At 47.3% G+C, this 15,527-nt stretch overlaps 4 protein-coding genes across 4 annotated transcripts; 2 read left to right on the top strand and 2 right to left on the bottom strand.

Moving 5' to 3' along the window:
- Nucleotides 1-397: 397 nt before the first annotated feature.
- On the bottom strand, nucleotides 398-2,381 carry FOXG_08808 (uncharacterized protein; the record flags this gene model as incomplete). The annotated part of the gene is made up of 7 exons (XM_018387837.1): nucleotides 2,165-2,381; nucleotides 1,739-2,117; nucleotides 1,594-1,690; nucleotides 1,209-1,542; nucleotides 1,070-1,158; nucleotides 840-1,014; nucleotides 398-792 (listed from the first exon to the last, which is right to left on the bottom strand). The coding sequence occupies exons 1-7, from the start codon at nucleotides 2,337-2,339 to the stop codon at nucleotides 398-400; spliced, it is 1,644 nt and encodes a 547-aa protein (XP_018245770.1). The 5' UTR covers nucleotides 2,340-2,381.
- A 12-nt stretch (nucleotides 2,382-2,393) lies between these two features.
- Nucleotides 2,394-4,679, bottom strand: FOXG_08807 (uncharacterized protein). Its single transcript, XM_018387836.1, has 2 exons — nucleotides 4,215-4,679; nucleotides 2,394-4,164 (listed from the first exon to the last, which is right to left on the bottom strand). Exons 1-2 carry the CDS (start codon nucleotides 4,646-4,648, stop codon nucleotides 3,252-3,254), a joined length of 1,347 nt encoding a protein of 448 aa, XP_018245769.1. The 5' UTR covers nucleotides 4,649-4,679; the 3' UTR covers nucleotides 2,394-3,251.
- Nucleotides 4,680-7,880: 3,201 nt separating this feature from the next.
- FOXG_08806 (uncharacterized protein) lies at nucleotides 7,881-8,849 on the top strand (the record flags this gene model as incomplete). Its single annotated transcript, XM_018387835.1, has 1 exon — nucleotides 7,881-8,849. The coding sequence occupies one exon, from the start codon at nucleotides 7,881-7,883 to the stop codon at nucleotides 8,847-8,849; it is 969 nt and encodes a 322-aa protein (XP_018245768.1).
- Nucleotides 8,850-10,611: 1,762 nt separating this feature from the next.
- Nucleotides 10,612-12,738, top strand: FOXG_08805 (uncharacterized protein; the record flags this gene model as incomplete). Its single annotated transcript, XM_018387834.1, has 1 exon — nucleotides 10,612-12,738. One exon carries the CDS (start codon nucleotides 10,612-10,614, stop codon nucleotides 12,736-12,738), a length of 2,127 nt encoding a protein of 708 aa, XP_018245767.1.
- Nucleotides 12,739-15,527: the final 2,789 nt, after the last annotated feature.

Here is a 15,527-nt window from a genome sequence, read left to right as displayed (position 1 = left end):
TGACTTTAGTTCACTGCTTCCCCGCATTCTAGCGTCCCCGATGACCTAACGGGGGCGAGTTAGCGGATTGATCCACTGCAGCTCTCCGCAACCAAGAATTACAGTTCTAACAAGAATTTGTTGGGTAACTACGCTCTCTTAAACATAAGTGGAGGCAAATCAATGACTCAATTTCTACAAGTATCAAGTCTCAGTATTGATGTAAATCCTTTGGAAGCTCAAAGTAAGAAGAGATTATACATAAGGATGTTATGCAGATTAGTCATAATGGTCAATTCAACACGTTCACATAAGAGTCGGATTGCAACAAGACATAAGGAGCCATAGTTACAGGCAATCAAACTTTGATAGAACGTTGACTATTGGGTGTATGCAGCTAAATACATATCATAAATCGTCAAATGCTTTGCTTAACCTCAGCGTGCTCGGCACCATGAGCATGGCCGGCCCAAACTTGATGCCGAATACGTTCATAAACAGCCTCCTCATCCGCAACAGCATGATCTCCAAAGAGCTGAGAAATTTGCTCCAGAGACTTATTCGCCGTTTCAGGGACAAGGAAGAAAGAAAAGATAGAAGCAAGAGAGCAGAAAATTCCAAAGAAGAGATAAGTACCCCAACCGATCTTGATAATCATCTCGGGGACCACAACGCCAATGATGAAGTTGGCGAGCCAGACCATGGCAGTAGCGGCTCCAACACCCTTTGCCCGGCGGGAGCTGGGAAATACTTCAGCGGGGAGAGTCCAAGCCAATGGTCCGTATGAGCATGCGTAGCAGAGGACATAGATGTCTAAAGATGTTAGTCTTGAGTCAAGGATCTGACTGGAGAAAACGTACAGATCAGGGCAACTCCAAACCAGCCCATTCCGGGATTGGCTTCCCACTTCCCATCAAACTTGCCGACGACACCCGACATGATGAGATGAGGAACGGCCATAGCAGCACCACCGAAGATGGCAAGCTTGCGGCGGCCCATCTTGTCGAGGTAGAGGAAGGTTGGAATGCCAGCGGCCTATGATTCTAAAGTCAGCATGCTACAAGGCCAACTGTAACAGACATCAACTCACCAGCTGACAAATGTTAACCATTCCAGATAGAATCAGTGCCATGTTGTCATCCTGTCCCAGCGCTTTGAAGAAAGTGGGAGCATAGTAAACTGATATCGTTAGAACTCTCTAATCCAAGATAACCCAGGACTATGCTTACCGAAGGCATTGATTCCAGAAAACTGTTGGAAGAAGGGAATACCAAGCGCAACTGCAGTACGCTTGAGACATCTTGGTCGGAATAGGTCACCCCACTGCTTCAGCTCCAGAATGATACCGCTGTCATTGGGGTGTTCCTGAGAAAGGATCTCCTGCTGGAACCGTACTTCGGTGAGAATTCCTTTCCATTCGGCCTGGACGCGATCGTCGGTTGCTGGTACACGTCGGAGTTGGGCGAGGGCATGAAGAGAGTCGTCGTCTCGTTGGCGCATGACGAGCCATCTCGGAGAGTATGGGAAGAAGTGAATGCCGAGACTGACTAGTAGAGCAGGAGGCTATTATGTAAGTTCAGTATTAATCGTCTAGTCGGTGGAAGCCGGACGTACCATCTGAAGAAGGAATGGCAGTCGGAAGGACCATTCACTGGCCATATCCTTTGTGCCATAGGTAATCCAGTAAGAAATGATTGCTCCAATGACAATACTGTATTATGTTAGACTGCTGAGAACTCGACCTTAAATGCTGACTTACGAAAGAGCTTCAAGGACCAGGAGCGAACCTCGCAAGTTCGGAGGGGAGATCTCAGAGATATACAAAGGTGCACCCATGGCTAAAGTCCCTACGCCGATTCCACCGATAGCTCTTCCAGCGACGAGTGTACCGTAGTTATGAGCAGCAGTCTGAATGATAGCACCGATGGTAAAGAAGACAGTAGCCACAGTCATAGCCCACTTTCGAGAGATTCGGTCGGCGAGGTATGGAAGAAAAAGACATCCAACAAAGGCACCAAGTTCGAGCATGCCGGTCATGAAACCAACGTTGAAACCATACCGAGGATGGCCAGGGGCTGTTTCAGGGAATTGGTCGTGGAATTGCTTCATGGTAAGGATGATGCTAATCACGCCCTGGTCTGATAAACTGTTAGTTGGAAAAAGAGGATTTCATCTAGAGACTTACCATAACCGAAGGAGAATCCTCCAAGTGAAGCCAGAGTAGCAGCTCCCAGAACATAAGGAGATCGAACGATACCACTCAAGCCATTGCTATCATATTCAATGGCAGTCTCAGCTTGGGGCGTTGGATCAGTCTCCTCGACATGACTGGGCGAGTTGCTGAGAGATTCTTTAGACATGGTGAATTGGAAGTCGTAGAAGCACCAATGGATAGAAGAAAGCTGTCGGGCTGATGAGTTGAGATGATTTCAAGGCTGAAGGAATCATGAGCCTTTAATACTTGGCCAAGAATAATGAAGTTGACCTTATGCCAGCATCAACCCCATGGGGAAGCCTGGTCTAGCCCCGATAGTTTAGAGTTGGCCCCGCTCATGGTTGCTTTCTTGGAGAAATAAACTAGCTCCAACAAGACTGTTGGGGTAAAGTTTCGGCGGAATATTTCCTATTTCGATTGACCGGCGGCGAATCTTGCACCTTGGGAATCGTGTGGCATTGTGTAGTGGAGTATGTCGGATTCGTTTATCGCAGTTCTTATAGGTAACTTCCCCATACTAAATTCTGCCATTTTGCCACTGGATAACCAATTGGAAAACTGCGAATTGATATTGGTTCGTAAAAGATTATCCCTCACGGGGCTGTTTCGGCATACTGTTCCCTTATCTCGGCAAGAGAGATTTCAATGCACGGTCGACGATACCATCCTGGATGTATCGCCATATCTTCAACAAGTCCCCATCATCATACACGCCATTTGTGAAATGGGCATAGAACTGGAGATCAGGCTGGGTCAAAGGCTTGATCCTGGAGAGGATATAATTCATTGCACCTATTTTATCATCTCTTCCTGCATAATCTGGGAATCCATCGCTTAGTGGCGCTTCTGCGAGTCTCTTGGCGAATCCTTTGAGATTGTTGAAGATGACAATGATACTTGAATTTCTCAACCAATGTGAATTGACGGTTGCTTCATACTGAATCAAGGCTTCGCTAAATGAGCTGCTTAGATCGAAAACATATATGACGGCTGTTGCCGTCTCGAGTTGAGAAAATAGTTTTGTCCGGCTGCAAGTCAGAGTTATCACAAGAACATACTAGTCAACATTCTCTGGAAGCACGAAGGTTTCGTCCGCCAACAAGGCCTTGGTCGCCGGATGATCCATTATTGTGCGGAATATTTGGACAACCCACGGTTCAAACCCATTGTCAAGATCCAATTCTTCTTTGTCGCCGAGCAGCACGTCCTCCAAGCTCGCCCGCAACGGATCTTCTCTGATGGCCTCGTCGACCAATAGCTTCTTTGCTAAATACTGAACACTTTCAAAAACTGCTCCAAGGATTATGGGACGAAATATGCATAGTTGTGAAACTGTGTAGCATTGCGGGTGGCCGGCTGATAACCTCATCTCTTCGAAGACTCGCTTCCTAGTCTTTGAGCCAAGGATGGCTACTTTGACCTCTCCTTGGGTCAATTTGGAGTCATCTTTCAAGCTCTGGTCAATACGTCGGGACTCCTTAGTTTGAAGCCTCAAGTCGCTCGTAGTTCGGTCACGTTTCAAAGGTTGCAGCTCTATACCCAGGGCGGTACGTGTCAAAGAATTCATCCGTTCTCCAAAGTTTGACGATGGCCGAGATGGTGGTTCTGATTTAGCAGTTTGCGTATGTGTAAAGGAATTTTGCTCCTCATCGGTATGTGCACTCGTGAAGACAATCTCGTTGTTTGACATTTGTAGATGGTCTTGTTGAGTGCTATCTTCTGGGCGGTGACTATTGGTCCTCCGTGTCGTTGCAAGCTTCCGAATCCATTTTTCGTATACTTTGGTAATAAAAAGCTCCCGATCAAACGCGAACTGAACCGACCATCTCGAAGAATTTACGGATGTAGCGGTGACTATGGAATCTGAGTCTCGATGAACAATGAGAGACGCAGTGTCTCGATCCATGTCCTGCAGAGCCTGTATGATTTTAGGCTGCTGTAAGATTCTATTTTGCTCTTCCAAGGCATTTCTGCGGTAGTGTTGGTAAGTCAAAGAACGTTCAAAGATTGGCAAACTCACGAGTTGCATGCACTTAACAAAAGTGTTAGTGTATGTGTCTGTTGATCCACCATCCGCTGAATCTGCTCCATGTCTTTCGTCTTGAACAGAAAAGAAAGCTTGGAACCAAGATCTAGATCTCCGGCTATCGTTTTCTGAAACTGCGACACTTCGCCATCAATCTTGCCAATGAGAAGCCAACAGCACGTTACGCAGCTGTCCACTTGCATCACCAATTGATGCGATTGTTCGTTGGATCTGGACTCGGTCCATTTCTGAATTTCACAAAGTGCAAATTTGAGGAGATTGAGCTGGCTTTCGTACACGAACACGCTGAGGTCGGCGACTTTCCAGGCTTGTCGCATGTCACATACCGTTGTGATCGTTTTGGTGAGTACGTCGATAATATTCGCAATAGCTCCCGCTGTTCCAATAATTGACAGGGGATCCGCCATGTTGACGTTGCGATTGAGGTTTCGAGCAAAGTTGTCGCGGTGTTGATAAGTATGAGTCGGAAGAGGGCATTTGTTGGAACCCCTTGCATGATATGACGTGAGTGGTTCGCAAATCTGCCTTGCGTGGCTGTGTAGGTAGGATTGAAATTTCACCGAGTCAATTGACAAGGCTGAGAAACATCAATCCCGATTCACCTACAAATGCCACTAAACTCGGAGACGAAACTTAAGCATACCAAAGTCTATTTCCGTTTCTAGAGGTGAGTTCCTGCCGCTCTAAGCTGAGTTTGTGCTGAGGTTGGGCTGAGGGACCTGGAGTTTAGGCTGAGGCCCTGAGAAGGCCTATTTTTGGGATCGCATGCCTCTATCAGGGTCCCTTACTGGGACTAAATCTGGAACCATATCCCTATTTTGGGCTCCGGTTGGACTCTCCTACATCGAGGAATCTAACCTGCATGAACTGATATCATGAGAGATGTCTGTATTCGACTGCCGTCTCATAATACTTCTTCCTTAGTGTATATTACTAAGCATTTAATCAAGCTGCTCTTAGAAATAAATCTCATTAGTTCGCTGCAGTGCCAAGTAGCGAATGTGATGCCGCACTGGGTCACGGTAGATAAAACATAGATATCAAGTTCAAGGAGAAATTAGGACCTATCTATATTTATAGTTGACATTCTCGGGGTCGCTCATAAGATATAGAACACAGCTTAAGCAGAACAGATAGCAAATAGCAGTAGCCCAGCCGCTAATGGCCATCAGTTACAGGCAACTAAGCCGACATGTTTTTAGGACATTTACTTGCTGGGTAGTGTTGCCAACTACCATGTTTGCAGGGTAAAAGGCCTGGATCCCTTTCACAAGGGCAAAGCACATATACCTTAACAAAAGAGAATTTTAAAGCTGGTTGCAGTCAAGGCCCGCTGCCCACAGCCAGGGTAGTCCACGGGGGCAGGAGATCAAGCAAGAGCCGCAATCGGAGCTATAATCTTGTATTATGAGTTTGCGTAAGGCATCTGGGTTACCTAGGCGGCATTTATGCGTAGTATAACTCCTTTTATTGCCCCAGATATGTCACATAGTGCCCTGGAAAGGTTTCTTGCTGCTGAGGTATGGTTCCTGTGTATTGCACGGGAAATGATTGTTGCCGAGAGCTTGGATGGGGATTTGATAAGGGTAGTTGTTAAAAGTGGGGGAGCGGGGGAAGGTGGTTGCCGGATTAGGAGGCATAGATGTTATGATTATTCCGATTGAATTAGTGTAGCTGTTTAAGGAAGCCGAGCTGCATGGAACTACATTATGCACCAATCTCCTTTTCTATTTTAATAATCTTTATGAATATTTAGGTTATTTATTGATCTTAGTGTTAAGATAAAAAGGGGCGAGGCCATACATAAACAGGATCAAAGGAGAATGCATTAACGGTGGATGTCACCCATCCTAGTTTTTGTACTATTTCATGGACTCTGGCTGTATACTTAAGAGAGGCAAAGCCTCGATGCGGCGAGGCTAGTTTGGCTCCCTATGATTGTCCTAATGAGATGAGTAACTCCGGTGGTTGAGGATCAATGCTGGGAAGCTGGACTATAAGAGTTGATCTTGTAGGCTGGCCGTAAAGACGAGGCGTCTATTAGGGCATCCCTGACTCATTGTTATTTTTTTTTTTTTGGCAAATTCTTTAGCCTCTGGCATTGTGGGGACTTCCTTCGGCGTAATCAAGCTTAATACTTTTCAGAAGGTAACGGAACATATTCTCCTACCTCCATAAGCTTTCCCATTTCAGACCTAGTCGAGTAATAGTGCTACGGCAGTTGCCGCCAAAGCACATCTAAAGAAGCAAATTATCACGTAATGTCATATTCGCTTTCGACCAATTTAATAGTCAAGGCTACTAAATCCTTTGGTGCTGCCTAAGCACGGGCCCTTGCGGTTATTCCATAAGTACTGCCTACAACTACCGCCGTCCAGAAGCAAAGCCGCGTTTTATGTTCACTGGAAAAGATTCACCTTTACCAGGGCTGTTAGTGGAGACTATGTCTTCAGCCGCATGCAAATATAGCGACCAGTAAGCTTGCCCCCGAGGTGATAGAAGAAATGGTCGGTCTGCCTATTAAATTTGCAGTGCGTACCGGCCATTTCTTGTGTTACCACCCAAGGCTTGCCTAACCAGGACTTTGTGGATCACTGCTGTGGAAAATTGTGCGGGGTGCTGGGTAAGCTACTAGCAGCGTGTCCGCACTTAGAGAGCGGTAAGGCTGTTGCGATCAAGCCCTATTTGAGACTCTAACCCTGGAGTGTTATCTCCGTATGGTCCTCAAATTAACCACTAGCCGTTTGAACTATCGTAAAGTGAGATCAACATCAAACAGATATTAGTGGCGGCGTAACTGGGGCGATTCTGCAGGAGACCTCCACCATAAGAGTTCCGGTTATTTGGTCGTGTCCTCCGTCAGGACACGATGTGGCCGCTTCGAAGGGGTCGCCGAGTCGCCAGTATTGGGAGGCTATTGTCTCTGCAGAGCAACGGCTTGTTCTAGATTCAGGGTACCCGACTGTGCCAAGGAGACAAGACTCATTAAGGGGCTGGGCGTCTCCTTTTTACTCAATGGTCGCTCCTTGTAAAAGGGATCTAGGCATCGAGATCCCTTCCAACACCGGGGACAGGATCACGAAATCAATTTTGCCGCCTGGCAATATTAATCACGCGGGTTATTGACGGTGTCGCATTAGGTGATCAGCAAGCCGCGTATTTCCGCGGGAGTAGGATCTTGCCGAGTCAGGTATCTGTCGCTTGCAGCGGTAACGACATGTCGAGTTGACCGATCCATATTGGGTGGGTGGGCTACGTGAGATGGTCCAGATCCTCGGCTCGAGTGACATCTGAGTGACATTCTGTGCCAGATAACCCCAGTTCAGCACAGTAGTGTGTTACGGGAATATTTGCCGATCAACCCTTACTTGTTACTGCTATTGGGTAGCTACTGGCAAAAAGAGCGCAGCTTCAAGCGATATGCTAGGTTAAGTCCTTGCTTGCCTATGTAGCCTTTGCAAGCCACGCAGGGCCTCTCTGACTTTTGCTCTTCACCTACACCGGATCATCTGGTTTCAGCGACAGAACAGGCTTTTCTTCTTCTTTGTCTTCTCCGCTTGGCTACTGATCTAACCCCCTTATGAGAATCGTGATCCATATGGGAAACCCGGACCCATCGAATCCATTTTGTCAAAAACAATGGCGTCAAAGGTCCGGGACTGTGACTGTGGCTTCACAGACTCCAGCGACCCAACAGAAAGCGTCTTTTCCAGTTTCTTTGCCGTCAACTTCAGCTCTATTGCAGATAAGAGATTCACGGAGCTCTTTATTCCCGCCTCGTACGAGGTAGTTCAAGGCGACTCTCCATACACAAGAGACTTCTCTCCGGACCAGGTACAGCTCTCATCAACAGGACTTGAGCTCACTGTCTCACCTCTCCCATCAGGTTCAAAGGCGGTACCCTGTGCGCAGATCATCAGTCGTTCAAAGTCATATTTCTATGGCTCTTATCATGCACGATTCCGCGTCGGAACCGTGCCTGGGACGGTGACCGCTTTTTACAATTACAAGAGTGACACTTCAGAGGTCGACATAGAATATGTCAGTGCCTGGGAGGAGGCCACGTTGCTCTACACCGTCAAACCGCAGCTGTATTCGCCTACAAACAATCCCTTGAACAGCACATACCAACGAGAGTCGTGGAATGATACACGTAACTCATTTGACGAGGATATTCACGAGTGGTCCTTCGTATGGCTGCCTGACATTGTCCACTATGGCCTCGACAACAACTACTCGAGGTCCATCACCACAAATGTGCCCAAGGCACCAGGCCGTCTCGCCTTGAGCCAATGGTCCGACGGCAACTCCAACTACTCTCTGGGACCTCCGACAAAGGACAGCACTGTCGCCGTTACTTTTCTCTGGGCTGTATACAACGACACAAATGCCAAACCACTCGCATGTAAAAAGACGAGTGAGGCATGCACCATCACAAACGGTGTCTTCAAATCCACCACCGCCTCAGGGAACAACGGCAACGATGATGACTCAGGGTCTACATCAGTTATCTTGGAGAACTCTGCTCACCTCGCCGGTCCAGCAGCGGCTGGCTGGCTTTTTACTTTGTTATTCTTTGTTTGGTTTAATTGGCGTCGTTGCCTGTAGAGATACCATCTGAACACGTGCCTTATCATCTGTAAACCAACTGGCTAGAGCTTTTGTTAACTCATTGAGCCGCTTATTGTGCAATCAGGGCGTAGGGGCTGCCGGTGACGAGAGATGGACGAGTGACTGGCCATCTGGGCTGAGCGGTGCATTTTTTTCAAGTCAGCGGAGTCAACATCGGTGATCTTCTTGGCATTCATATAGTAATCTAATGTTATTATTCATTAGCTAATCACTGTCAAAGTTCTTTTGTAATGGTAAGCAAGGTTGGTGTTTTGCAATCGAGTGGAAGATCGTTACGTATCATTGTCTCGGGAGATTCCGTCAGCAATGAGCGAATTAGATGATCACTTTCCATTATAATGCTCCTCCGTAGGCCCAAACATGGTGCTGTTCTTTTCATACGCTGTATAGTCACTGTTCAAAGATGGTTGGGTGTTGATGCGCTCAATCCCTAGTCATGTGGAAACTTAGTAGCAGCATAGTGGGTCGAATCTCGGGGCTATTTTGCCTACGAGGTAACATCGCGTATATTTGCTGAGGATCCTGAAGGAAGTGATGATTCCAAGGAGCTCGATTAGGACCGCGAACTAGGAGTTTTGAGGTAGTGCCGACGACGATCCAGATTTCCGGGATATGTCGCCACTTGTTTGCCGTCTACCATGACCATGGATTCCTTGTTGCTTCTCTCTGCTTTCTTCCTCAATTTTGTTAGCACTAAGCTGAGATGCAAGATAGAATTTGATTTTTCTCACGGGGGTTTCCAGCATACTGCAGCCAGGCACAACTCTATTTTTTACATTTTATTATTATAACTATCGTTGAAGCTATCTTGCCTCTCAGGGGGAAGAAGTAGCTTATATAGCAATCAGGTACTAATCCGGCTTACCATTCATGTATAAGACACAGCCGCAAAGACGTTCGGCTTCATGTCATGGTAGTTCCGTTTGTGCTACTACAGAAATTGTAGCTTACAGGTGGCTACAACTGGATCTGACGGACTTGCCAGACAGCATGTCGGATAAACCGTGAGACTATTGCAAATAAAGCAAGATTTAGCGTCAGACACTTCTCTCAGCTGCCGAAAATAGTATGATGTGCGCGTTTGGATGGCCTCAAGCCGCCTTTGTGGTTGGCTGGGGAGCACACCACGCATCCAGATTGTTCGATATCACGATAAGACTACTCCTTCAGGCTGGTCGAGGCTCTGGGTTCGCCTCGAGAGAACCGGGCTTTTGAAAATGGCGTCTAATAGATTATAGTAGCGGCCCGCTTCATATGTACTTGGCGCTGGCGTAGACCCTGTTCTCAACCTATCTCGGACCTGCATATGTTTGGTACAGGCATGCCCCTGGTCCCGGATCCTACCTATATGGCCACTCACCGTTCGAATCTGTAAGTGCCCCCCTGTATGGGCCCTCTCTGGTATCGACTGCTTCTTTATGGGGTATAGATTATGACAAAGCCCGACTGTCTGGGCCATTTGGGGACCCCTTTTCAGCTCTGAAAAGGTCCAGGCCACAGACTGTACCTGGCTCGATACCGAAAGCTCGGCGTGTGGCGCCTTTTTAGGAGAAAATTTCAACAATGACCAACATGATGGCGTTTTATAGCGAGATAAATAGATATGCTTGGGCAGGGACTGCAATTTGTTTAATCGGTTAGGCTCAAGACAGCTTCTCCTGCAACTGCATTCGTTTAATCCAAACCACATCATCTCTCGACTTTGACGTCAAGTGGTACGCTCCGGTCCAGTCGCAAGATGTCTGGCAAGCAAGCGACCGTCGAGGTCAGCGCCGGTGTTGAGTCGTCCAGCGCTTCGTCGGCTAGCATCAAGGCATCCCGCTTTGACTCAGCTTCAGTCTTCGACACACCAGTGAGAAAGCCTCTTAGGATTAATCCTTTCAGCGCTGCCATCAACATCATCATCGCATTTGGGCTCATTGCTGCTCTCATCACTGGTTATATCATCGGTCTCCGAGTCTTGGATCTCGGTATCACCTCAGTGGGCCTTTATGGAACGGTCCTCATCACCGAATACCTCATTCAGCTCACCTGCGCCATCTTCAACCGCTTTGATATAGACCGTATCGTCAAGAATGTCAGGAAGAAGACAGCCAACGCACAGGCGGCCGGAGACTGCGAAAAGTCTGCCTCCAACCCATCGGCTGATAACCTCCTCAACCCTGATGGTGATGTCTCCATGGCCGTTGTCGGCTACCGTGAGGATGAACAGGCATGGAGACAATGTCTTCGCAGTCTGCAGACACAAACACTCGCCCCCAAGTGCGTCGTCGGTGTTGTTGACGGTAACGACGAGCCAGATCTGAGTATGGCACAGGCTTTTGTCGATGAATTCCAGGACCAGAAGGCAACACTTATCCACTTGCCCATTTTACTCTCAGAGTTACACCGAAGGACATACTTTGACCACGTCCCTGCCGACACTCGATTCTTCCTGGTCAAGTTCTGGCACTACCTTGTTGGCCGTTATCGTCCTGGCCACGAAGCTGCCCTGGCCACTGCTAGAGAGGTAGTCGTCCAGCAGGTGCTCGAGTGGGAGGAGAAGTGGAACATCAGCAGCCTCAAGGCTGTCTGCTTTGCCCAACCCCACGGTCACAAACGTACCGCCATGTTCACGGCCTTTGCTATGAGTCTATATGCCTTCCGCACCCGGGACGCTATATTCACCACCGACTCCGACACCCTTGTTCAAAGCAACGGCTTGGATGAGATGCTGACCCTCCTCCGCTCCTCACCCCAGATCGGCGGTGTGACAGCAGACGTTAAGATCTGGAACCGCGCTGAGTCACTGCTCGCCCGCATGTGCGCTGCTCGTTACTGGTTTGCTTTCAACATCGAGCGCGCTTGTCAGTCACTGTGGCGCTGCGTCGGTTGTCTCTCGGGTCCCATGAGTATGTACCGCGCCTCTGACCTCGAGACCATCCTCGGCCCATGGAACTTGCAGACGTTTGGAGGCAAAGAGACCACCTTTGGAGATGACCGACACCTGACCAACCAACTGCTTGCTCATGGTCTCAGGACACGCTACACGCACCGAACCTGGTGTGATAGCGAGTCTCCTACTTCCTTTGTGCGATGGGTTGCTCAGCAGACTCGTTGGAGCAAGTCCTTCTTCCGAGAGTCCTTTTGGTTCCCCGCCAGTTTTGCCTACCAATCCCCTTGGATGCTTGTCGAGATGACAGTTCAGGCCTTGTATCCATTCATCCTGATCGCCACTGTCCTCCACTTCCTCTTCGACACTTCCGACTCCAGCCCATGGCGACCTATCATCTGGCTGGTCACCATGTTTGGGGTTGCCCTCTTCAAGTCCGTTCTGGCCGTACTCATTAGCAAAGATCCTTGGCTGCTCCTCTTCAGTGCCTATGGCTTCATCTACTTCTTCGGTTTGTTGCCGTCCAAAATCTATGCTCTCATCACTATGAACCAGACCGGCTGGGGAACATCAGCTCGCTCTTCGTCTGAGCGCAAGCGCGGACAGTCCTTCTTACAAAGGTCATTCCATATCTGCCATTTGGTTATCTGGTACACAGCGGTCTTTGTTGGTATTGGCTTCTTCGTCTGGAGAGTCTTTGGCAACCCCCTCTATATCCTAATCGGTGCCGTCGCCTTGATTCCATCGGCTTTACTCTACTGGCAAGGCTCCTTTTCACTGGGTGGCTTATTCCGACGGAAGAAGGTTGCTTCTGATACCAGCACTCCCATCCAGGTAGATGACGAGTCGATGCTTCCTCAAAAGCCTGAGAAAGCTTTATCTATCTCGTCAAAAAGGAGCTCCAACACACTTGTCAAGAAGACAACTATTGTGTCTGTCAAGGACGTGACAGATGAAGTTGAAAAGCCGGTAAATACTGCCAGGGCCGCTTAATAAAAATCTTATATTCTCTACCTTACTGGATAGGGGAGGGCCAATAAATAACATTGATACATTTAATAACATACATGTCAAGGGAGTGGATCAAAAACCCCTCGATCTACATCATGTCTCTTTAGTCAATAATTCTCAACAGCTAGCTATGTCACAATCTAATAAGGAACCTCAGGTCCTTACTGCACTTCATGGCAGAAGGTTATTGAGCTTAATAATAAAGTTCCCCTCGGTTTATCGCTCCTACTAACTATTCGGGCTCTTAAGTTAAAATAATAGCCTTTAACCCTGCGTTCTAGCGTCCTTGTCTTGAACCATTTCACGGGAAACGTTATGTCATAGTTCGTCGACAATGTAAAGAGTTGTTTCCGAGGTTAGGGTTAAGGGATAGTCTCCGCCCGATGTCCGACGGCGGATAGTAACCCCCTTGTCTAACTCGGCCGTTATCCGTTAATCTAATGCGGAATCAAGACCGTCGGGGTTAACATAGAATAACAATTGAGGATGACCGTGTATATATATTTAGCTATCTCAATTTTTTTTTTTTTTTCTTCGGGGAGTCTTACCAAGATATTGAGCATTGACATCGACCAGATCTCACCTGATGACATTGAACTCTTTCGATCTTTCAGGACTTAGACGAACAAACGCTGGATCCTCATCATGGGCTCTCTCAGTCTACCACTGTTCAGAATCAGCGAAGCCAGTCTTGCAAAGTTACTTCATGAAAGCTGCCAGTTTAGTGCTACGCATCCATGGGGAGAGTAAGTCGCTCTCGAGAAATGGCCTTCCCTACTATCTCCTAAGAGCTCATAAGGCTCCAATTTCGTACCCCGCCCCACTTTATCTCAGTACAAGCGGGGGACCACCACTGATGGAACTTTGGTTGAGTGGATAGACCCGATAGCTGATGCTTGTATCGTGCGCTTTACCTCGAGCTCATGTATGAGGGTTGCTTAAATCTTGGTTACCAATGGCATCGTTCAGTTCTTGAACATCCTCAAGGTCAAGGCCGATGGCATGAGCTGTCCACCAGCAGAGTGAATGGCGAAATCTCTTTTTCTTTGTATTGGGGCTGAAGCTTCTTTTAGCTTTCAACCTTATTATCCAACCATAGACCGCGTTAGTGCGCGACAACGACATGAGTTTCCCAGCCTCTTTCTGAATTACATAGCCACGAACTGGCGTTGGAAGATAAAGCTATATGCGCTCTTCAGATAACTTCCCCGCAATTACTTCAGGTATAATAAAAGCCTATTCTTTAATATTGCTACATGTATTATTCAGAGGGGCAGAAGTAATAAATTATATCTAATATTAACTAAACCTAAGTATAAATCTAATAAGAGCAGTAATATAAAGCCTCCCTAAACTAGCAGGAGCTAATATAATTACTATACTAAAGAGTATCCTAGTTAAATACTCCTAGAACCAGTCTTTGTTATCTAGGTCTAGAAAGCTAAGGTACCATTGCAGAACAGCCGGCATAGTATCAATATATAGCAAAGTAAAACATAGGGTCGCTGGCACCGGGAGAGACTAGTCACTCTCTATATCGGAGGCTAAAAGTGGACCTAAAGAGTTTTTTTCTGAATTGGCCAGACATTGTGGTATAATGACTGAACTGTGGGCTAGGTGTGTTTTTTGCAGTTGAGAACTGTCCGTAAATGTTTGTAATCATAGCACAGAGCTCAGAGGTAGAGGGCAGTGTGATGACAGTGCAACTGCATGTCCTAGGGTTCAAGCGGGATTCAGGTCCGGCATTTCCTTTTCAACCTTGGCTTTGTCAGTGAAGGAATCTCGACCAAGTTTCTCGGAGGGCGAGAGATCTTCCATGCTGGAGATGCATATCACCTCTTCACTACTCCAGCCTGAAGAGCATGGTTTCACAAACCCAGGCAGTAGATGGATGTGTTCTCTCTGCCAGGCTTCCTGACTGAACGGGCTAAGACGTTGGCGTTGGTGTTCAACTGTAAGCCAATAGTTTAGATAATGGGGTAAGGCTATTAAAAGGGGCAGACCCACGTAGCCTTCCTCGGGGGATATCAACCCGATAACCACCTTCTTTGTTATCTAGATATGAATCCGGTGAGGGTCCTAGGTCAGGCTACCTAAATCCAACCGATGTTTAAACACATCTTGGATATATATATCTTAAGCGCTATGTCACGAAACTCAGAAATATCGCAACCGGTAAGAGTAGCAGATTCGATTCTGTAGTTAGCCTTTATCACCTTGTCGTAGGGTTGATTATCCTATCGGTGGCTATTGATTTTATTAGCAGTCTTATACCTCTGTTTGACACCATCTATGGACGTACTTGCGAACCTCACCGCCTTAGTTGAACGGTGTTTTATTCAAATCGTCAAGATTGCGAAGGTTCGAAGGTTAGTAAGATCCTTCGCGCGTTCGATCAGAATAGTTGTGAGCCAGATGTGTTATTTGCAGTTGAGACCTGTGCCTGAGAGCTTATATCACCACAGAGAACTGATTCGAAGTCCTCATCGTGTACATAAGATATAATGTATATGGAGTTTGATACCAGGGTGTATCCTAAGTGTCGTAGTCAGGTTCTCTAGGTTGTTATCAATGTACCACGTTCCGTTTTCGACATCATCAGAACGGGGCATCATCAGTTGAAGACGAGCTCCGTTGAGGCGAGATTTGAAACGAGGAGCGGCTTGTTTGCTTCTGTATGCTAGCGAAGTGTTAGCTTTGGCTGTTTGCCGCCAAGGGTATAATCTAACGTGGGTGGTTCGCAAATCTGTAGGACTGAAAATCCATTAAGT

The sequence above is a fragment of the Fusarium oxysporum genome, chromosome 2 (assembly GCF_000149955.1).
Source record: "Fusarium oxysporum f. sp. lycopersici 4287 chromosome 2, whole genome shotgun sequence".
NCBI lineage: Eukaryota > Fungi > Ascomycota > Sordariomycetes > Hypocreales > Nectriaceae > Fusarium > Fusarium oxysporum.
The sequence above is the reverse complement of the archived record's forward strand: the minus strand, read 5'-3'. Positions and strand labels throughout refer to the sequence as shown.